The sequence below is a fragment of the Lacerta agilis genome, chromosome 14, assembly GCF_009819535.1.
Source record: "Lacerta agilis isolate rLacAgi1 chromosome 14, rLacAgi1.pri, whole genome shotgun sequence".
Taxonomy (NCBI): Eukaryota; Metazoa; Chordata; class Lepidosauria; order Squamata; family Lacertidae; genus Lacerta; species Lacerta agilis.
This window is the reverse complement of record NC_046325.1, coordinates 30,681,414-30,696,589: the sequence shown is the minus strand read 5'-3', so window position 1 is coordinate 30,696,589 and position 15,176 is coordinate 30,681,414. Positions and strand designations below refer to the sequence as shown.

The 15,176-nt window shown below is 45.8% G+C and overlaps 1 protein-coding gene across 1 annotated transcript in view; it reads right to left on the bottom strand.

The window, feature by feature from the left end:
• Nucleotides 1-10,005, bottom strand: part of KPNB1 (karyopherin subunit beta 1) — a 32,072-nt gene extending 22,067 nt beyond the window's left edge. Inside the window, 6 exon segments of the mRNA XM_033169441.1 lie at nucleotides 477-629; nucleotides 1,292-1,492; nucleotides 1,860-2,042; nucleotides 8,012-8,026; nucleotides 8,028-8,071; nucleotides 9,653-10,005. Of these exon segments, the coding sequence (XP_033025332.1) occupies nucleotides 477-629; nucleotides 1,292-1,492; nucleotides 1,860-2,042; nucleotides 8,012-8,026; nucleotides 8,028-8,071; nucleotides 9,653-9,692 (636 nt within the window). The 5' untranslated portion in view covers nucleotides 9,693-10,005.
• Between the last annotated feature and the right edge of the window lie 5,171 nt (nucleotides 10,006-15,176).

Genomic DNA, 15,176 nt, shown 5'->3' with positions numbered 1-15,176 from the left:
CATCCACAGGCAGTATCATACCCCAAGATGGAGAACACACAACTAGGCTTCAGAGCATAGACTGCTTAGGAAGCAAATTGCAGGCCCTGCATACCCAAGAGACTGCTTCACTCCCTATGTACTAAAGTGATCTCCATCAAGGACAGGGAAAGAGGTGCTAGCTTACAAGCTGCAATCCTTTTTTTTACAGAGTTCCTATAGTGCCTTCGGTAGCATATCAGTTAAAATTCACAGGATTATTTGAGAGCTACAATTTTAGTTGATTTAGTATTCACTCTTCACCATTGCAATAGGATTATGCTTCTCACAACAGGCTGCTAACACACAAATCCAAGTCTCAGCAGAAATGGGAATGCATCAAAACTCAGAGTGGTGCATGGTTTCTCATCACGGACCATGGATTTATTTCTCATGTCCCATTAGTTTCCCTCTTCAGCCACACTCACTCTCCACCACACTAACATCTGACCACTTACCTCTTTGTCAAAATTTGCTTTGGTGAATTCCAAAGAGTTAAGGAGTGCATTGGTAGCCGCTAGCTTCACATTATTACTTGGCTCTTCTTTCCTCATGCCCTGGATAATGGCTGTCAATATCTCATTAGACTTGTCCTGAAGCTGTTCTGGATCCTAAAAGCAGGAATCAAAACAAGCAAGAAATGTCAAGAGGAGATTCTTTGCCGGATCACAACCAGCATGGAGGTGTCTCACAGAACAGCTAAGCACCCAATTCACTTCAGAGTTCTAACCTACAGTGACAGATATTCCATGCAAGTACAGAATAAATGCATGCCTCGTTCTCCATAACAAATGTATCTAGTTACTCTGGGTCAGCAGCATGCCTGATCTTGTAGGGAACACAAGCGAAAGTCCTCAAACATTTAGGTTCCCAGACAGAGCATTTTTTCCTTTGAAGAACAGTGGTGCAGCAGAGGAAAAGGAACAAGAAGAAATTTGTGGCAAGAGGACCAGTGCAACAGTAGGCATGGTGGAGATGGAAGAGAAGCAGGAAATGAGACACACACACACCCAGCAGTCCTCCCTCTGTTGGCACACATTCACACTTTCTGAAAGAGCTATCTTTCATGAAATTGTAGTACAGATACCTTGTTCTACAGATTAGTTTATACCTTGGTGTGACGAAGTGGCAGACACACAACATAACTGACTTGGGGGATGAGCCCACTGAGTGGAAGTTCAGATTCAAATTAAGCCACTAAGAGCAGAGGAGCAGTGCAGGTGCAAGAAGAAAAGCAACAGATTTTAGCACAGCAGACTCAGTAGGCACTTACAATATCTTGACAAATGTAGCCAATGGCCTCCAATGTCGACTCTTTCATATGTTCTGTGCTGTGCTGATTTGTAACATTGGCTACCAGCTGCGGAATAAGTTCAGGCCACTGATTCATGGGGATCTCTGCACAGGCGATGCCAGCAACGCACTGTGATGCCGAGCTGGGCCTGTAGGTTTCTGTACCCAAGGTCTGCAAAACCTGTAAGGAGGTGAGAAAGGAACAATAGATGAGGCCACCACACTTGGAATACTGTTGGTATGAGGACAGAGGGACTTTCAATTATATTACAAGATCACACAGATCTTCTGGGCACAGGACTTTCAATTTTATTATAGGAATCCAGAGGTCACCTTAAGAAATCTCTTTAAGCTGAGAAAACAATCTCACACGCCAGAGACTGAACAGATTCTTTGACTTGGGAATAAACAGGAAGAGAAAAGTAAACTGAGAAGCAAGGTCTCAAAACACAGATGTAGATGCATGATCTGCATTCACTAAAGAATAACAGGGTGTTGGAACAAACACAACTAGGAAGAAAAGCAAAAATGCTGTATTTTTTACGTACATAATTCTTGACTTCTCGGCGAGCATTGGCATCGATTGCAAGCCATCTCTGCTGGTGCTGGGCCTTAACATCAGGGTCTTTAGATGTCAGAGAGTTCTTGATCTGCAAACCAGCTGCGACTCTGGCAACCTGGCTGTTCCCTGGGTTTGCCAGCACTCTGGACAGTTCCACAAGGAAAGTGGGCTGGCCAAAAAAAGAGAGGTAAATACAATTCAGTAACTGAAGCTAGCTTGCATCCTTCCCTGAGTGAAGAATGAGTTAACCTAAACTCTAACCTTTGCATGAATCTGACAGCATTTACAGTTGAATTTAAGAGTAAAAAACCAGAATGGAAGAATCTTACCTTTCCAAGCTGAAAGTACATACACACCTCAATACGTAATATCATACATGTGTATTCCTTCTTACTAGTGATTCATATAACTGTGAAACAAATAGTGCAAGCAACCTCTGGTTACTCCTACCTTACAGATTAAGAACTGACACACAGCAGCCTGCTGACAGTCAGTCAATGATTTCATGCTCAAGCCAATATTTGAATACATCTCTCAAGTGTCATACTCTATTGCATGGAAATGTATTTTCTGATTTCACCATTGTGGAGATAGTATGTCTATGACCATTGCAGCTCAAGATATTCTGCTGCCTAAAGCAAAGCCAATATGGAACAATCCTCATTTCACTCCACCCTAGTAGGGCCAACATTTCAAGAAGGCTTGTTGCAGCATTTGGACACTGCTGTCTATCCCACTTCATGATACTACCTGAAACAAGTTGCTACATTCTGCTATATGGCAGAACCATCCCAATTCCAGTCCTCTCCTTGAGTTGCTAAGCAGATTCTTTTAGGACTACTAAAACTCAACCCAAATATGCAGAATTTACTACAAGGTTGTACAACAGGATTGTAACAGGGTTGCAGGAGGAGGTGTGCATGAGCTGTTTACATCAGGGATGGGGAACTGGAGCTATCAAACACCTGAAGTCACAATGCAGTCAGGTGACCTCTTCATGCCCGTACAATTTGAATTGAAAACATGCAGGCAAAAAGCACTGTGCTTTCCAAGCTCTGATGAGCCTGCAAAGCTCTGTGCACAGGTATTGCAGGTGTCACCAATCAGCAGATGGGCAGTGTCTGCACTCCACCTTCCAGTCCAGCTACATCTTCACCAGCCCCTCCCCTATTAGAGGAAATGGTGTGGCTTGGCCATAACAGCCTTGCAAACCAAATGGGGGGGGGCCTGACAGACCTAGTTAGGGCTGCAGGCAGGAAGTTACCCACCCCTGGGTCTGCATAGTAGATAGCAACTAAACAAATCCCAATTACTTCTTAATACTCATGATACAGACTCTCAAAATTTATACTCTCAAGTCCGTATAATAAGGCATTAATAATATACCAACAAAAGAACAAGATTAGTACATCATATCTATCAACTGTTGTTTCGCACAGGTTCTTTATGGTAGGCAAATAAATGGGTTGTATCCAACCAAGTCCTATTCAAGATAGACCCACTGAAACTAATGTTAGTCATGCTAACTATCTTCAGTGCAGCAGCATTGAGTATCAGTAGCATTTCCAACCCTATGCAAGTACACACAGTTACTATCAATTGTGTCCTTTTTGACTCATGGGCTTTTCCAGACATCTCAGTGTTCACTGCCCTGCTGTAAAAGAAATGTGACTTCAAACTAAATCCTAGAAGTAGCTAGCAGTGCTTTTTAAAGCAGTCAATTTGACGAAGGACACAGGAGTTGTTCTGCATGTTCAAACATAATCTCCTAATAAGGAAACTGTCACCAAACAGTCTTCATGTGTTAATATGAACAAACTGGGAAATCCTTAGCCAATGTTCAACCAGGATGGCTCTACAGAATTCTAGCAACAAACCAGGATGGGTGTCAAACTGCAATTTGCTCAAAAGCACTTGACAGATTTAAATCCCCCTTTATTTTCAGCGACACTGGAGTGCACTGGATACTAGTAATGGATGGCTGCAGAGAAATCATGAAAAGAAAAACAGCAAATGGTAAAGGTAGGTTGTAGAGTTTGGATATTGGTCAAGTTTTTATTTACCCAGTCTGGATGTGCAGACGGTGGGACAGCACAGGGTGGGTGGTTGAACATCCAATGACACGAACTGCAATGCTTACTTAAGGCACATCCTCAGGCCAGTTTGATGGAGGAGCATAGCCAGGTCACAAAGATCCAGCAATCTTAGTATAGTGACACCTGAAAGCTTGGTACTGGTGTCTAGGAATCACAGACTTGTCAGTATTTCAGAGTGCTTGAGGGATTGGGGCTGCCTATTATAATTTTTTTTTTTACTTTCTTTGTATGGAAATTACATACAAACCCATGACATATTACTAGCTGCTTTTGGAAGTTTCCTCACTTTCAAAAAGTGACTTGTTATGCAGCTTGGAGGGTATCTGTTTAAAGGAAAAACAAATCCAAATCCCCATGGGTATTATTCATATCTCAACCTCCCCACCCCCATACTCTATCCACGGCTGGTCCCTAAACAGCAACGTTGGAATTTTTCTCAGCTTTCCTGTAGAATCCCAACCTGTTCTCCATCTTTCAACCAATTTTCCTCATCCTACCCCAGCTCAAGATGCTCTTATATGATCTCATGTATCAAGGGTCACTAATGTGGATGTGGTTCCTGCAGTTGCACATGTGCTGGCACCCACAGGGTAAACACACACACCTGAAATTAGGCATAAAGCAGCATTCTGTTGTAGCCATATAATAGATGATGTTGTGTGTTTTCGGCTGTGGCATGTGTGTGTTGCCTATGATAATTTCTCCTGTTTCCAAATATGCCCACGGGCCACAAAATATTGCCAAACTCTGCCTTATACCCTGCCCTTCAATCCACCCAGTATGAACTTCCTTAGCCTGAACATGGTGGTACAGGAAGCAGTCTAGACACGTGGTCCACATGTCACACATACACCTCCCATTTGGACTATGTAGGGTTAATATGAGAGAAAACTCTGAGCAGTTGACAAGTGAGTAGATAGAAAGCAACTTGGGAAAGTGTTTATATGGCTGAAAAGGACAACCTTAAGAGAGCTTAGGTGAAGAGAGATGGTTGCAATTTTGCAATGAAGCTGATCTATAGAGCAGTGTTTTTCAACCACTGTTCCGCGGCACACTAGTGTGCCGCGAGATGTTGCCTGGTGTGCCGTGGGAAAAATTGAAAAATTACTTTATATATAGTCAATATAGGCACAGAGTTAATTTTTTTAACATTTTCTAATGGTGGTGTGCCTCGTGATTTTTTTCATGAAACAAGTGTGCCTTTGCCCAAAAAAGGTTGAAAAACACTGCTATAGAGGGGTAAACTAAGGTTGGGATCCATGTACTGTAGAACCTGACTCAGTCCTGCTCTCTGCTGTGCAGCAATCTCCTGATCCTTCTCCATTTTATGCAGAGTGTGGAACTCCGAATTCAAGGGGCAGCGAATGTTTATACTGGTAAATGGCAGTCCAGGAAGAAAACTTAAAACAATCCTAAAGTGCTGTAACGCAGGACTTCACCTCAGGGAGTGCAATTAAGGGCAGAGCTACAAATTACCTGACAAAACAAGTTCTGAAAGCACTATTTGATTGGAAATCCTGTGTTTATCTCATAAGGTGTCCTTCCCATCCCTAACACACAAGTTTTAGTCTATGCTCAATTCACAAACCACTAGGGGAATGTCACTGATGTCTAAAAGTTGAGATAGCACTCAATATTAACTTATTTCTATTTGTGGCAAAGCTGGCTCCTAATCACCTAGGCCTGGGTCACTTAAAATCTGTGCACTTTGCACATATGACCTGCAAATATTTTTTCAGCTCATTGCAGTACTCACAGTAAGAACAAGTATGGTGCAGCAAATAGTACACTAGACAATGAATTGAGAAACCCAGTTTTAAATCCACACACAGCCATGAAGCTCACCAGTTTGGTCTTGGGCCAACCACTGTCCCTCAACACCAGGTATCTCAAATATTGTGAGAATAGAATGGGATACCTTGTATACACTTCAAATGAGGGTGGAATGCAACTCTGATAAATTTTTAATATATGATGCTTTGATTGGACGGGGGCTGCATCTTAATCAAAACATTGGGGAAGGCAGGGAGATAGCTAGGCAATGGGTCTTACATAGTTAATGTTACCTTTAACATTAATTTAAAACATGCAGATCTTCAGGACCAAGGGCATTCGTTACTCAGTACAAGTAGATTAGCATAGCACTAAAGGAACATTTTGGTGCAATTACCTTACACATGAGCATTCTTGCTTCTTTATAACTCATGAGCTTTAACCCCAAGAAGAACATTGTCTGTCTATCCACAGATGGTGTATGAAACCATACAGGAACATCTCAAAGTCCCTCTGTTGCTAACTTCCAAGAGAAGCAACAGTCAGGCTATTCACAGAACACTACTGGTCGTGGGTGGTGGGAAGACACTGCTCAGGTAACACACATACAAATGTTCCCTTTGTCTTTACTCCTTTTATTTCTATTTCACTGTTAACAGTGTAGAAAAAGTACAGCAAGACCTCTAAAAATAGCAAGTGTGTTAACATCAAATATTTCAGTGCAAAGCAACCTACGATGCCCTGCAAATTAATAGAACAGGGTGGATGGGGTGGGGGATCAGGTAAGCACCTATGGAAATTAGAATTCATGTCGCCTAAAGCCTAGTTAAGTTATTCACTCACCCAACAATGCCAATGCAACACTAGTAATGCAATTCCGAAACGATACTTCTCTAAAAGCCTCCAAGATTGCTGGAGTAAACCCAAAGCTTCAAGAGTATTCCCATAGATTTAAAGGCAGGAGCCCAAGACTCTGTTAGTTATGAAGAGGCCATTTAAGGTTCTCTCAAATAATGAATGTAAGTGCAACGCTACAACCTCAGTAATACCTGTCAATAACTAACAGGGACATGCTGCTAGTAATATCAATGTATGTTGAACAATCTTTCCTAATATGTATGCCTGTCTTAAAGTAGTCCACCATCTGAAACACAAGCTCATTTGCCTTTATTAAAACAAATTATCTAAGCAATGTCAATCACCTTTCCATTCAGCCTGCAGATCCAACTGCTAAACTCAATAATGCTCATCTTAAATTGATCCAATAAACAGGCTTCAGTTACCCATTTCTCCTCTCCTACTTTCTAGCATATACAGTGAACTGAATTTTCTTCACCTGCTTTATGTGCTGTCAGTTTCAAGTACATAACCTAAGCTGCCCCACACCTCTTCCACATTAGTTTAGTGGGTGACATACTCAGGACACCCATTTGGCTGTGTCCCCTTTTACAATGTTATCCCTACTTGCCTTCTAAAGCAAGGCTTTCGCAGAGAGAAATTAATTACTATTTCACAAAGTTTTAGAAACTGAAAATATGTGCTGAGGGCATTAAGAGACAGAACACAACAACAGATTTCAAAAAAGTCTCGAAGAAAACAAGGAAAATATTTATAAGCATGGAAATTCAAGGGAGACGTTTTAAGAATAGGGCTATAGGGGTGGAGTTGTAAAAGAATGGAAAATGAAAGGAAACGGCAATGAAAATGCAGGGAGGTTCAGAGGCCCAGCATGGCAAGCCCTAAAATTAGGGAGGGGAGCCAGTAGGGAAAAACGAAACCTAAGGTAGGCCCGCCTACGAGCACTTAGGCAGACGGGCCCGTTTCATGCAGCGGTGGCCTCCTCCTCCTCCGGCGGCATCTAGCTAGCTACTCATGCCGGCTTCCCCACATGGCCGGCCCCCGCAGGCCTCATCTATCCATCCTCCTCCCCCCGCCTTTCCCTCCATGCATGCAGCGCGGCAGAGCCAAATCGCCCTCCCCTTCCTTTTCCCTCCCGCGGGCCCGGCCGCCCTCATGATTGGGTGGCGCGACTCCCGGGAGTCTTGCCATTGGCTGCCTCCTTCATTTCCCCCTCCCTCCCCCCAAAAAGAGAGCGAGAGAGAAAAAGGAGGAAAAAAAACCCTTCAGTTAGGCTGCGCCCCTCTATGGCGGTTCGGCCTGCTATGGCTTTTTTAAAAAAAAATAATTATAATAATAAAACACACACAGGAAAGGGATTTCGCTTTTCCAAACCCACCCCAAGGGCAGCCCAAGCCCGGTTTTCTCTTACCAGGTTCTCGATGGCCCGCCTGTTCCAGGAACTTCTGAGCTGCCTCAAGCTCGGTGCAATCTGCAGGGGATTAGGAGGAGGGGAGGGGGGACACACACGAGGGGGTGTCAGTGGCGGCCCCCAATTCCGGCCCAGCAGTAACTCCTCCATCTGCTCGCCCCTCTTTCTACTGCTCAAATCAAGGCGCTGACACCCACACCCCGCAAATCTAGAAGCGCCCTCATGCTCACATTCCTACCAGGCGCCAGCAACAGACCCCTCCCGATACTGAGGGCCTCGGGAGCTCTTTCTCCGTCTAGTCTAACTTCGTTTCTATCAAGCAAGAAGCACCTCAAGATGACTGGGAATTCACTTTCCTACGGTTCCATTCACGGCGGGCCGGGGGGGGGGGGGGAGGAAAGGGAGAGGGAAATGATACATTCTTTCCCCAAAGGCGGGCTAGCGGGGAGATCGCCTCCCTGACACAGCGAGTGCGTCCAGTGTGCATCACACAAGAATCCTGCTTCAGGAGACCCGAGATCGCATCCCTCCAAATCTAAGCGTATTTTGGAAGTGGGGGAGAGGAGAGATGCATTCAACTTCTCCCACATGTGCTGGGCCGCGACTACTTCCCCAGTCTCCCAACTCTGAGCACCGGGGGGGCTAATTGCTGCCACCCCACCTCTCCGCTTTGGGCCTGCACCCCAGGCTAGATACAAGACCACCCTCGGCCAATGCCGGCCTGCACATGGACCGCCTTTCTTATGTAAGTGTGCAAGTTCCCCCGGCGCTACATCTCAGTCCGAGTGTCAAAGGCTGCGAGATCCTGATCTCACACCCAGACCTCTACTGACCCCGCCTGGGACCCGCTCCACGACCCACCCCGCAGTTCACACAATACTTATTCCCTCTCCCCCCCCTCTAAGAGAGCATATCCGGGGGAGCAGAAAAGAAGGCTTGCCCCCACAGCCATATGCCGAAGCGCCTTTCGCAGAGACAGCTTCCACCCCACCCTTCCCTTCCATTCTCCCTCCCTCGTGCCACGAGAGGCGCCTCCATGCTCGCTCGTACAGGACCCCCCGCCCCACATCGCTGCCCCCCTTTACGCAGAGGCCGTTCGCTCGTACCCCCCCGCCCTCCCCTCACCCACTCAGGCCACCCAACGGACCCCCTAACCAACATAGGGGCGGAGATGAAGCTTTCTGCCTGGGCACCCACCGACTCTCGGCCCACACGCATGGGGGCTGGACGAAATACCCATCCAACTAACTGACCCCCCATTCCCTTTCCCCGTCCTTCCTCCAACATTGACCCCCCCATCCGTACCTCTTTTCTGCCCACACTAGAAGGCAGGAGCCCCTTTTCCACCGCCCGGCATCCTCGGCTTCCCCCTCCCCCCCGTGGCCTTCCCTTTCCCTTCCGAGATCATTCATTCCTTTGACACCACCTCCTCCGAACCCTTTCTCCTCCTCGACCACCCACCTTTAAATAGCACCCACCCCCACATATTATTCTATATCGTGGTGTGTGTGTGTGTAGGGGGGGAGGCAGGCAGTTGGTTTTTCCTCCCCTGGCCCTCCCGCCCATCCCCATGGAGAGAGGGGCCTGTCGGGATGCCGCCTCCCATGCCGCCGCCCAGCCCTCCTTCTCCCCGTTTTTTACCTGGCGAGACCGTCTTCTCCAAGATCGTAATGAGCTCCATGTTGGCGGCGGCGTGAGGCGAGAGAGCCTGGTGGTAAGGAGAGGAGAGGCGAAGGGGGGGAGGGAGAGGGAAAGGGAGCACCGGAGTCGGTGATCGCCGCCGCCGCCGCCATGCTGTTGCCGCCGCTGTCCCCGCTCACTCGGCCGGCTGCTCTCCCTTCGCGCTCTTTACCTTCTCTTCCCTCAGCTGCGGCGGGGTGGCCCCACCCCCGGCGGAAACGACTTTCCTCTCCTCTACTACTTCCCCTCCCCCCCCTCCCACACACAACTCCTTGTGGCGGCGGAAGAGGACGAGGGGGAGGAGGCGGGGGACGGACAGGAAGAGGGGAGTTTCAAAAAATAAAAAAAACCGAAAAAAAAAGCGCGCGCGGCGATGGTGAAGCGAAGTGATTCACCCGAGGGAGGAAAACAAAAGAGCTCGAGGGCGTGCGTGGGTGGGTGCGTGCGTGCAAAAAATAAAAAAAAGCCCACCCCCCCACACACGCTCCTCTCTCACGCAGCCTCCCTAAAGGGAAGCTGTTTCGCTCCCTTATTCACTGACTTCACTCGACTGACTGACTTGGACTGGCCAGGCCTCTCCCAGGCCCCAGCCCGCCTTCAGGCACGCAACGTTCGTGCGTAACCAGCGTGCTCACGCAACAGCCAAGACGCAGGAACAAGAGCAAGCTCTCCCCTCCCCCTCGTTTCAACCGGCCGACGCCCGCCTTGCCCTTCCTCAAGCGTCGATTGGCCAGTTATGGCTCGTACGTCATGACGGCGTGCAGGGTCTAATGGAGCGCAGTAGTTTGCTTAAAAAAAGAGGAAAATTCCCTTAATAAAGATTATGGGAGAGATGTAGGCTTAATTAAGGCTGTGATCCTGTGCACACTTACCTTGCCGGGGTGGTGGTGAGAACTATCAAGACAGGTGAAATTTCCTTCTGAGTAAACATAAATAAGTGCAGGCTGCTGATGTTTCACATGCTTTATGTTTGTTTGCCTGAGTATTCTAATATATTTAATAAATTTATTGCTGTTTCTAACCTCTTTCCCTTGCTTATGTTACTCTGCCCAGGCGCTATGTGCAATGATCGTCAGATACATCATCTAATTATAAGTTTCTAACATGACAGATTTGACATTTCTCATGGGATCTATGTACAAGATCTGGAAAAAACAACTCTTTGATACTGCATTCATTTTAGCTCTGGGTCTTTAGCAGGTTATAGTCCATAGCACAACTTATAGGTAAAAACTGACTGATCAAAACATAATGTGTGCACATCCTAACAGATGGTTTCATGTGAAAGTTCATTTGCCACAAGCCCAGTTGAAATGAGCTGCATGATAGTAGTAGCGCATATACTGTATACATGAACTGCCTTACACTGAATCACAGCATTCTGGGGCAGTTGAAGCTTCTGAACATTTTTCAAAGGCAGCCCCATGTAGAGTGTATTACAGTAGTCCAGCAACGTCCAGCTGGTCAACTGTGATCACCAGGGTTCTCCAGGTCGATAGGAGGAGTTGAAGACATCGCCTGGTTGCTCCTGAGCGATCATGACGCACCCCACCCCCGGCACTATGTCCCATCGTTGCGCTTCCCCCAGAGTGGGGAAAGTTGCGGACTGTTGGTTGAGCAATTTAATGCAAAACCTCCCCCCCCAAGAAAAAGTTCAACAACTCTGGTCTGTCTCCCTAAAAAAAGCTCAACAATATGGGCAATGACAATGGGTAGATCACTGCCAGTTTTATTATACTGGGAGTAGATCACAGTCTCTATAGAGTTGGACGTGCCTGTACGTCCAACCGGCATGTAACCAAGGCATGCATCACCATGGCCAGACCTGACATCACAAGTAGTGCTTATGATTATTACACACTTTATACACACACGATACTTATTAGTTGCTGCTGCTGTGTCACTTTAATAAAATTTACTCCCCTATAACATGTATTTGCATGGCTCTGGGAGTTCCGTGTGGATTCCTTCTGTTACAGTAGTCATAGGCAAGGCGAGTTAGCGATGAAAGTTAAACTAGCAGGTGCATTGGAAATTCCAGAACAAGCCCACTTCTCATCCTCATCTCATCCTTCCAACAACATTAGCAACCCAACTGCCCTGGACTCATTTGGTGTTTCACTCAGTGGCCAGATCAGTGGATAAGGAAACTGCTACAATTTATTAATAACCATGGATAAATGAGTCACATGGCTCATGTTACTGAGACCTGAGTAGATGAATGGGGGCAGGGGAGTTGAGTTTTCTTCCTGTTATTTCACCTGGGATCTTGGGTAGTACCAAAATAAGCTTTAGGATCTAGAATGGGGGATCCAAGAATGGTAGTTTATAAGGTAGGGATGGGGTCCTCAGAATGTTATTGGGTACAGCTCTTTTCATCCTTGTCTATTGGCCACATGGAGTCCAATATTTCCTTCTCCCTCATCAGGATCAAGATCCAGTTAACCCTGAATTTCACATACTTCTTGGTGTTGGGCACCAATGTGGGTACAAACCCACCCCACTACCTACCATCTCCGTACCCAAGCTGACAAAATTAGTATCTCAATGTGGAGTGGGTTTCAGTAATGTTGGTGGGGTCAGACTACTTCCACAGAGATGGAGAGTTGGCTTGCAGCAGCTAATTTGCTTTGTAGGGGCAGGAGTCCAATTGGGATGGTCTTCTCTGAAGTCTTGTGGAAACCAATGATTTATGTCTGGCCTTGGAAAGTTATTGTTGAGTTTGACCCTCCTGTTGAATATCTGGTCACTCTCTGGGCAAACAGATAACCTGAGTGGTAGACCATGTTCTTTCCCTAAAACCTAATCTGCTCCTTAGTTTGACAGTGAGCTAGAGGCAGTTTAGCAGGATGGAGGGATTATCAGAAGTCAAGGGACATAAAGTTGAAGCAAATTTGGCAAGACACAAGAAACAACTACATATCAAGCCTGCTTTGTGGTAGCAATGGTAATCTAGTAACTATACTCCATCAAATTGTGTTTTTAGGGGAGCATTTCTGAGTTGTTTGGTGCTTACTGTATCTGGTGCACAGGGCAATATCAGAGAAGCCCAGTGTGACAGCAAAAAGTAGCCCATAATGATCTTGATTATGACACTCTTGCTTTTCAGTTGTGGATGTGTCTAGAATACTGTTTGTCCCGTCCCCCCCCCCCCCCGGTAATTAATAGTTTTTTGAAGTTTTCGGTCTTTTACATTAACACAGTCCACCTATCACTTTGCCTGCCTGCCATGCTGCCCCAACCACTTAACTTACTTCACAGCAGCATTTTCATTTTTTGCCTTTCATTCATTCATCAAGTCATGCAGTGGTTAGGTGTACATTAGGTAGTTAATCAGGTAAGGAGTAGAGAAGAAAAGTTCCAGCAGCTGTGTGCTGTGCCTCCCATTTCTCCAGAAGAGGTGTGTAAAGTCTGCTGTGGTTACACAAACACCTTCCGCATCCATCTGTTGACAAAAGTTTAGTCACATAAAACATGCTGGTGTCCCGATAGGCTTGGTGGAATATTTCTTTGTTGAATTAACTTCAGCCAAAGTCTTTTGTGTGCTACTTGCAACATCTCCTTGGATACAGTCTCCCTAACCATGATTATCCACACTCTGGCTGCTTCTAAGATAAGACCGTTGTTTATTAGGCTGCCATTTAAGGCTTGACAACTTCAGTTAATTAGGAAGATAGGAAGCTGCCTTTTGCCAAATCAAACCATGCTCCATGCAAGTCAGTATAATCTGTGCATACTGGCACACCTACCTACAAATGCCCGGGATCCAACTTGGATCTTCTGCATGTAAACATGCTTGCCGCTGAGCTACAGCCCTTCCACTTCAGAATATATGTGGAAGGCTCCTAACTAGGGCTGGTCACCAGGAGCTTAACCGTATTTCAATCAAATTCAAATTCAAAATCCATTTCCAATCAAAATTCAAAGTGTAGTGACTTTCTTTAAAGTCCAATGCTGCTTGGGACTAGATATATGAGGGACCATCTTTGCACCAGGCTGGGTGTTAAGATCACCATCTGAAGCAGAGATAACCTGGCCAGGTGAGTGGTGATTGGAAACCACTGTGCAAGCTATGTTACCCCACGTGTATTTTCCCCCAAAGGGAGAAATGGCTGTACAGTCATACCTTGGTTCTCAACTCCCAGAACTGTTCGAAAACCAAGGCACGGCTTCCGATTGGGCTGCAGCCAATCAGAAGCTGCACCCAACATTTGGCTTCCAAAACTCGTTCGAAAACCGGAACACTCACTTCTGGGTTTTGATCGTTTGGGAGCTGATTTGTTCAAGAGCCAAAGCGTTTTGAGATCCAAGCTACGACTACAATTTAGTCACAGGTTATTTCTCTCTCCCTTCCCTGCTCCCCACTAACTGCCACTCTTTATTTAAGCACAGTATTCCCAGTCTATCTGGAGATGCCAGGGATTGAACCTGGAACATTTTATGTGCAAACTACATGTGCTTTAAACTGCACCACTCTTCCTTACACTATTACCCAAATGGACCCTTGAGCAAGAATTTTTGCTCAAATGTAGACACATGCAAAATGGGTTCTGAGACAGCAAGTGATGTCTCATTGTTCCATGAACTCAGGGAAGCCATCTTGACAATTTTATAGAAAGCGAGTAGAAATTTTGGAAACAGGTGGGATGGCTGTGTAGTGCAAAGGTACATTTCAGAGTGCATCAATACGAGATTTCTGCATCCTTTAAATTTGAGGTACCATAACTAAAGACCCAAGCATTAGAAATAACTGAAATCCACATCCAGGGCTAAAGAAAAATCAATGAACTTAATTTCATCTAAGATAATTTAGCCAGCCCGGTGATCCATAAACAATTATCTTGATTAGAGGTGCAGCTCCTGACATGCTGGTATTTCATAGAATCATAGACTTGTAGAGTCAGAAGGAATCACGAGGGTCATCGTCCAACCTCATGCAATGCAGGAATCTCTACTAGATCATACATGACAGATGTTCCATAAAACTTAAAAACTAAATGCTAACCTAGTCTTTGTTTGCTCTAGGCACATGCTTGAGCTGAAGGCAATAGCTGAACACTAGTGAAGAAAGGAAGACAGTGGGAGTGTCATCACTAAGCCATAGGCAGCCACAGAATGTGAAGTTATAGAGAACACAGACTGGACAGAAGTAGGAATGCTTGTTTGAACTAGTACGCTGGAAGGTGCCACAGCCAGCCTGGTTATAAAGAAGACCTGCTACATTTTGTTTCAAGTATGTTCCTGGGCCCTAAACTTCAGCTCAGCCATCTGAAGGGCAGTGAAGGTTACATGCAAGGTTAAGAGTGTTTGATCCAGCACAATGTCATGTTTTTCAAAACAGCACTACGACTTCAGAGCGTGTGCTCAAGAAAGCTGGCACAGGATGTATATGGCTCAACACCATTACAGATTAGGAGGTAATCAACTGGCTCAGTGTCCAACGTCAAGACTTGAAAACGCATTATCAAGTTGCAGCATTAAGTGT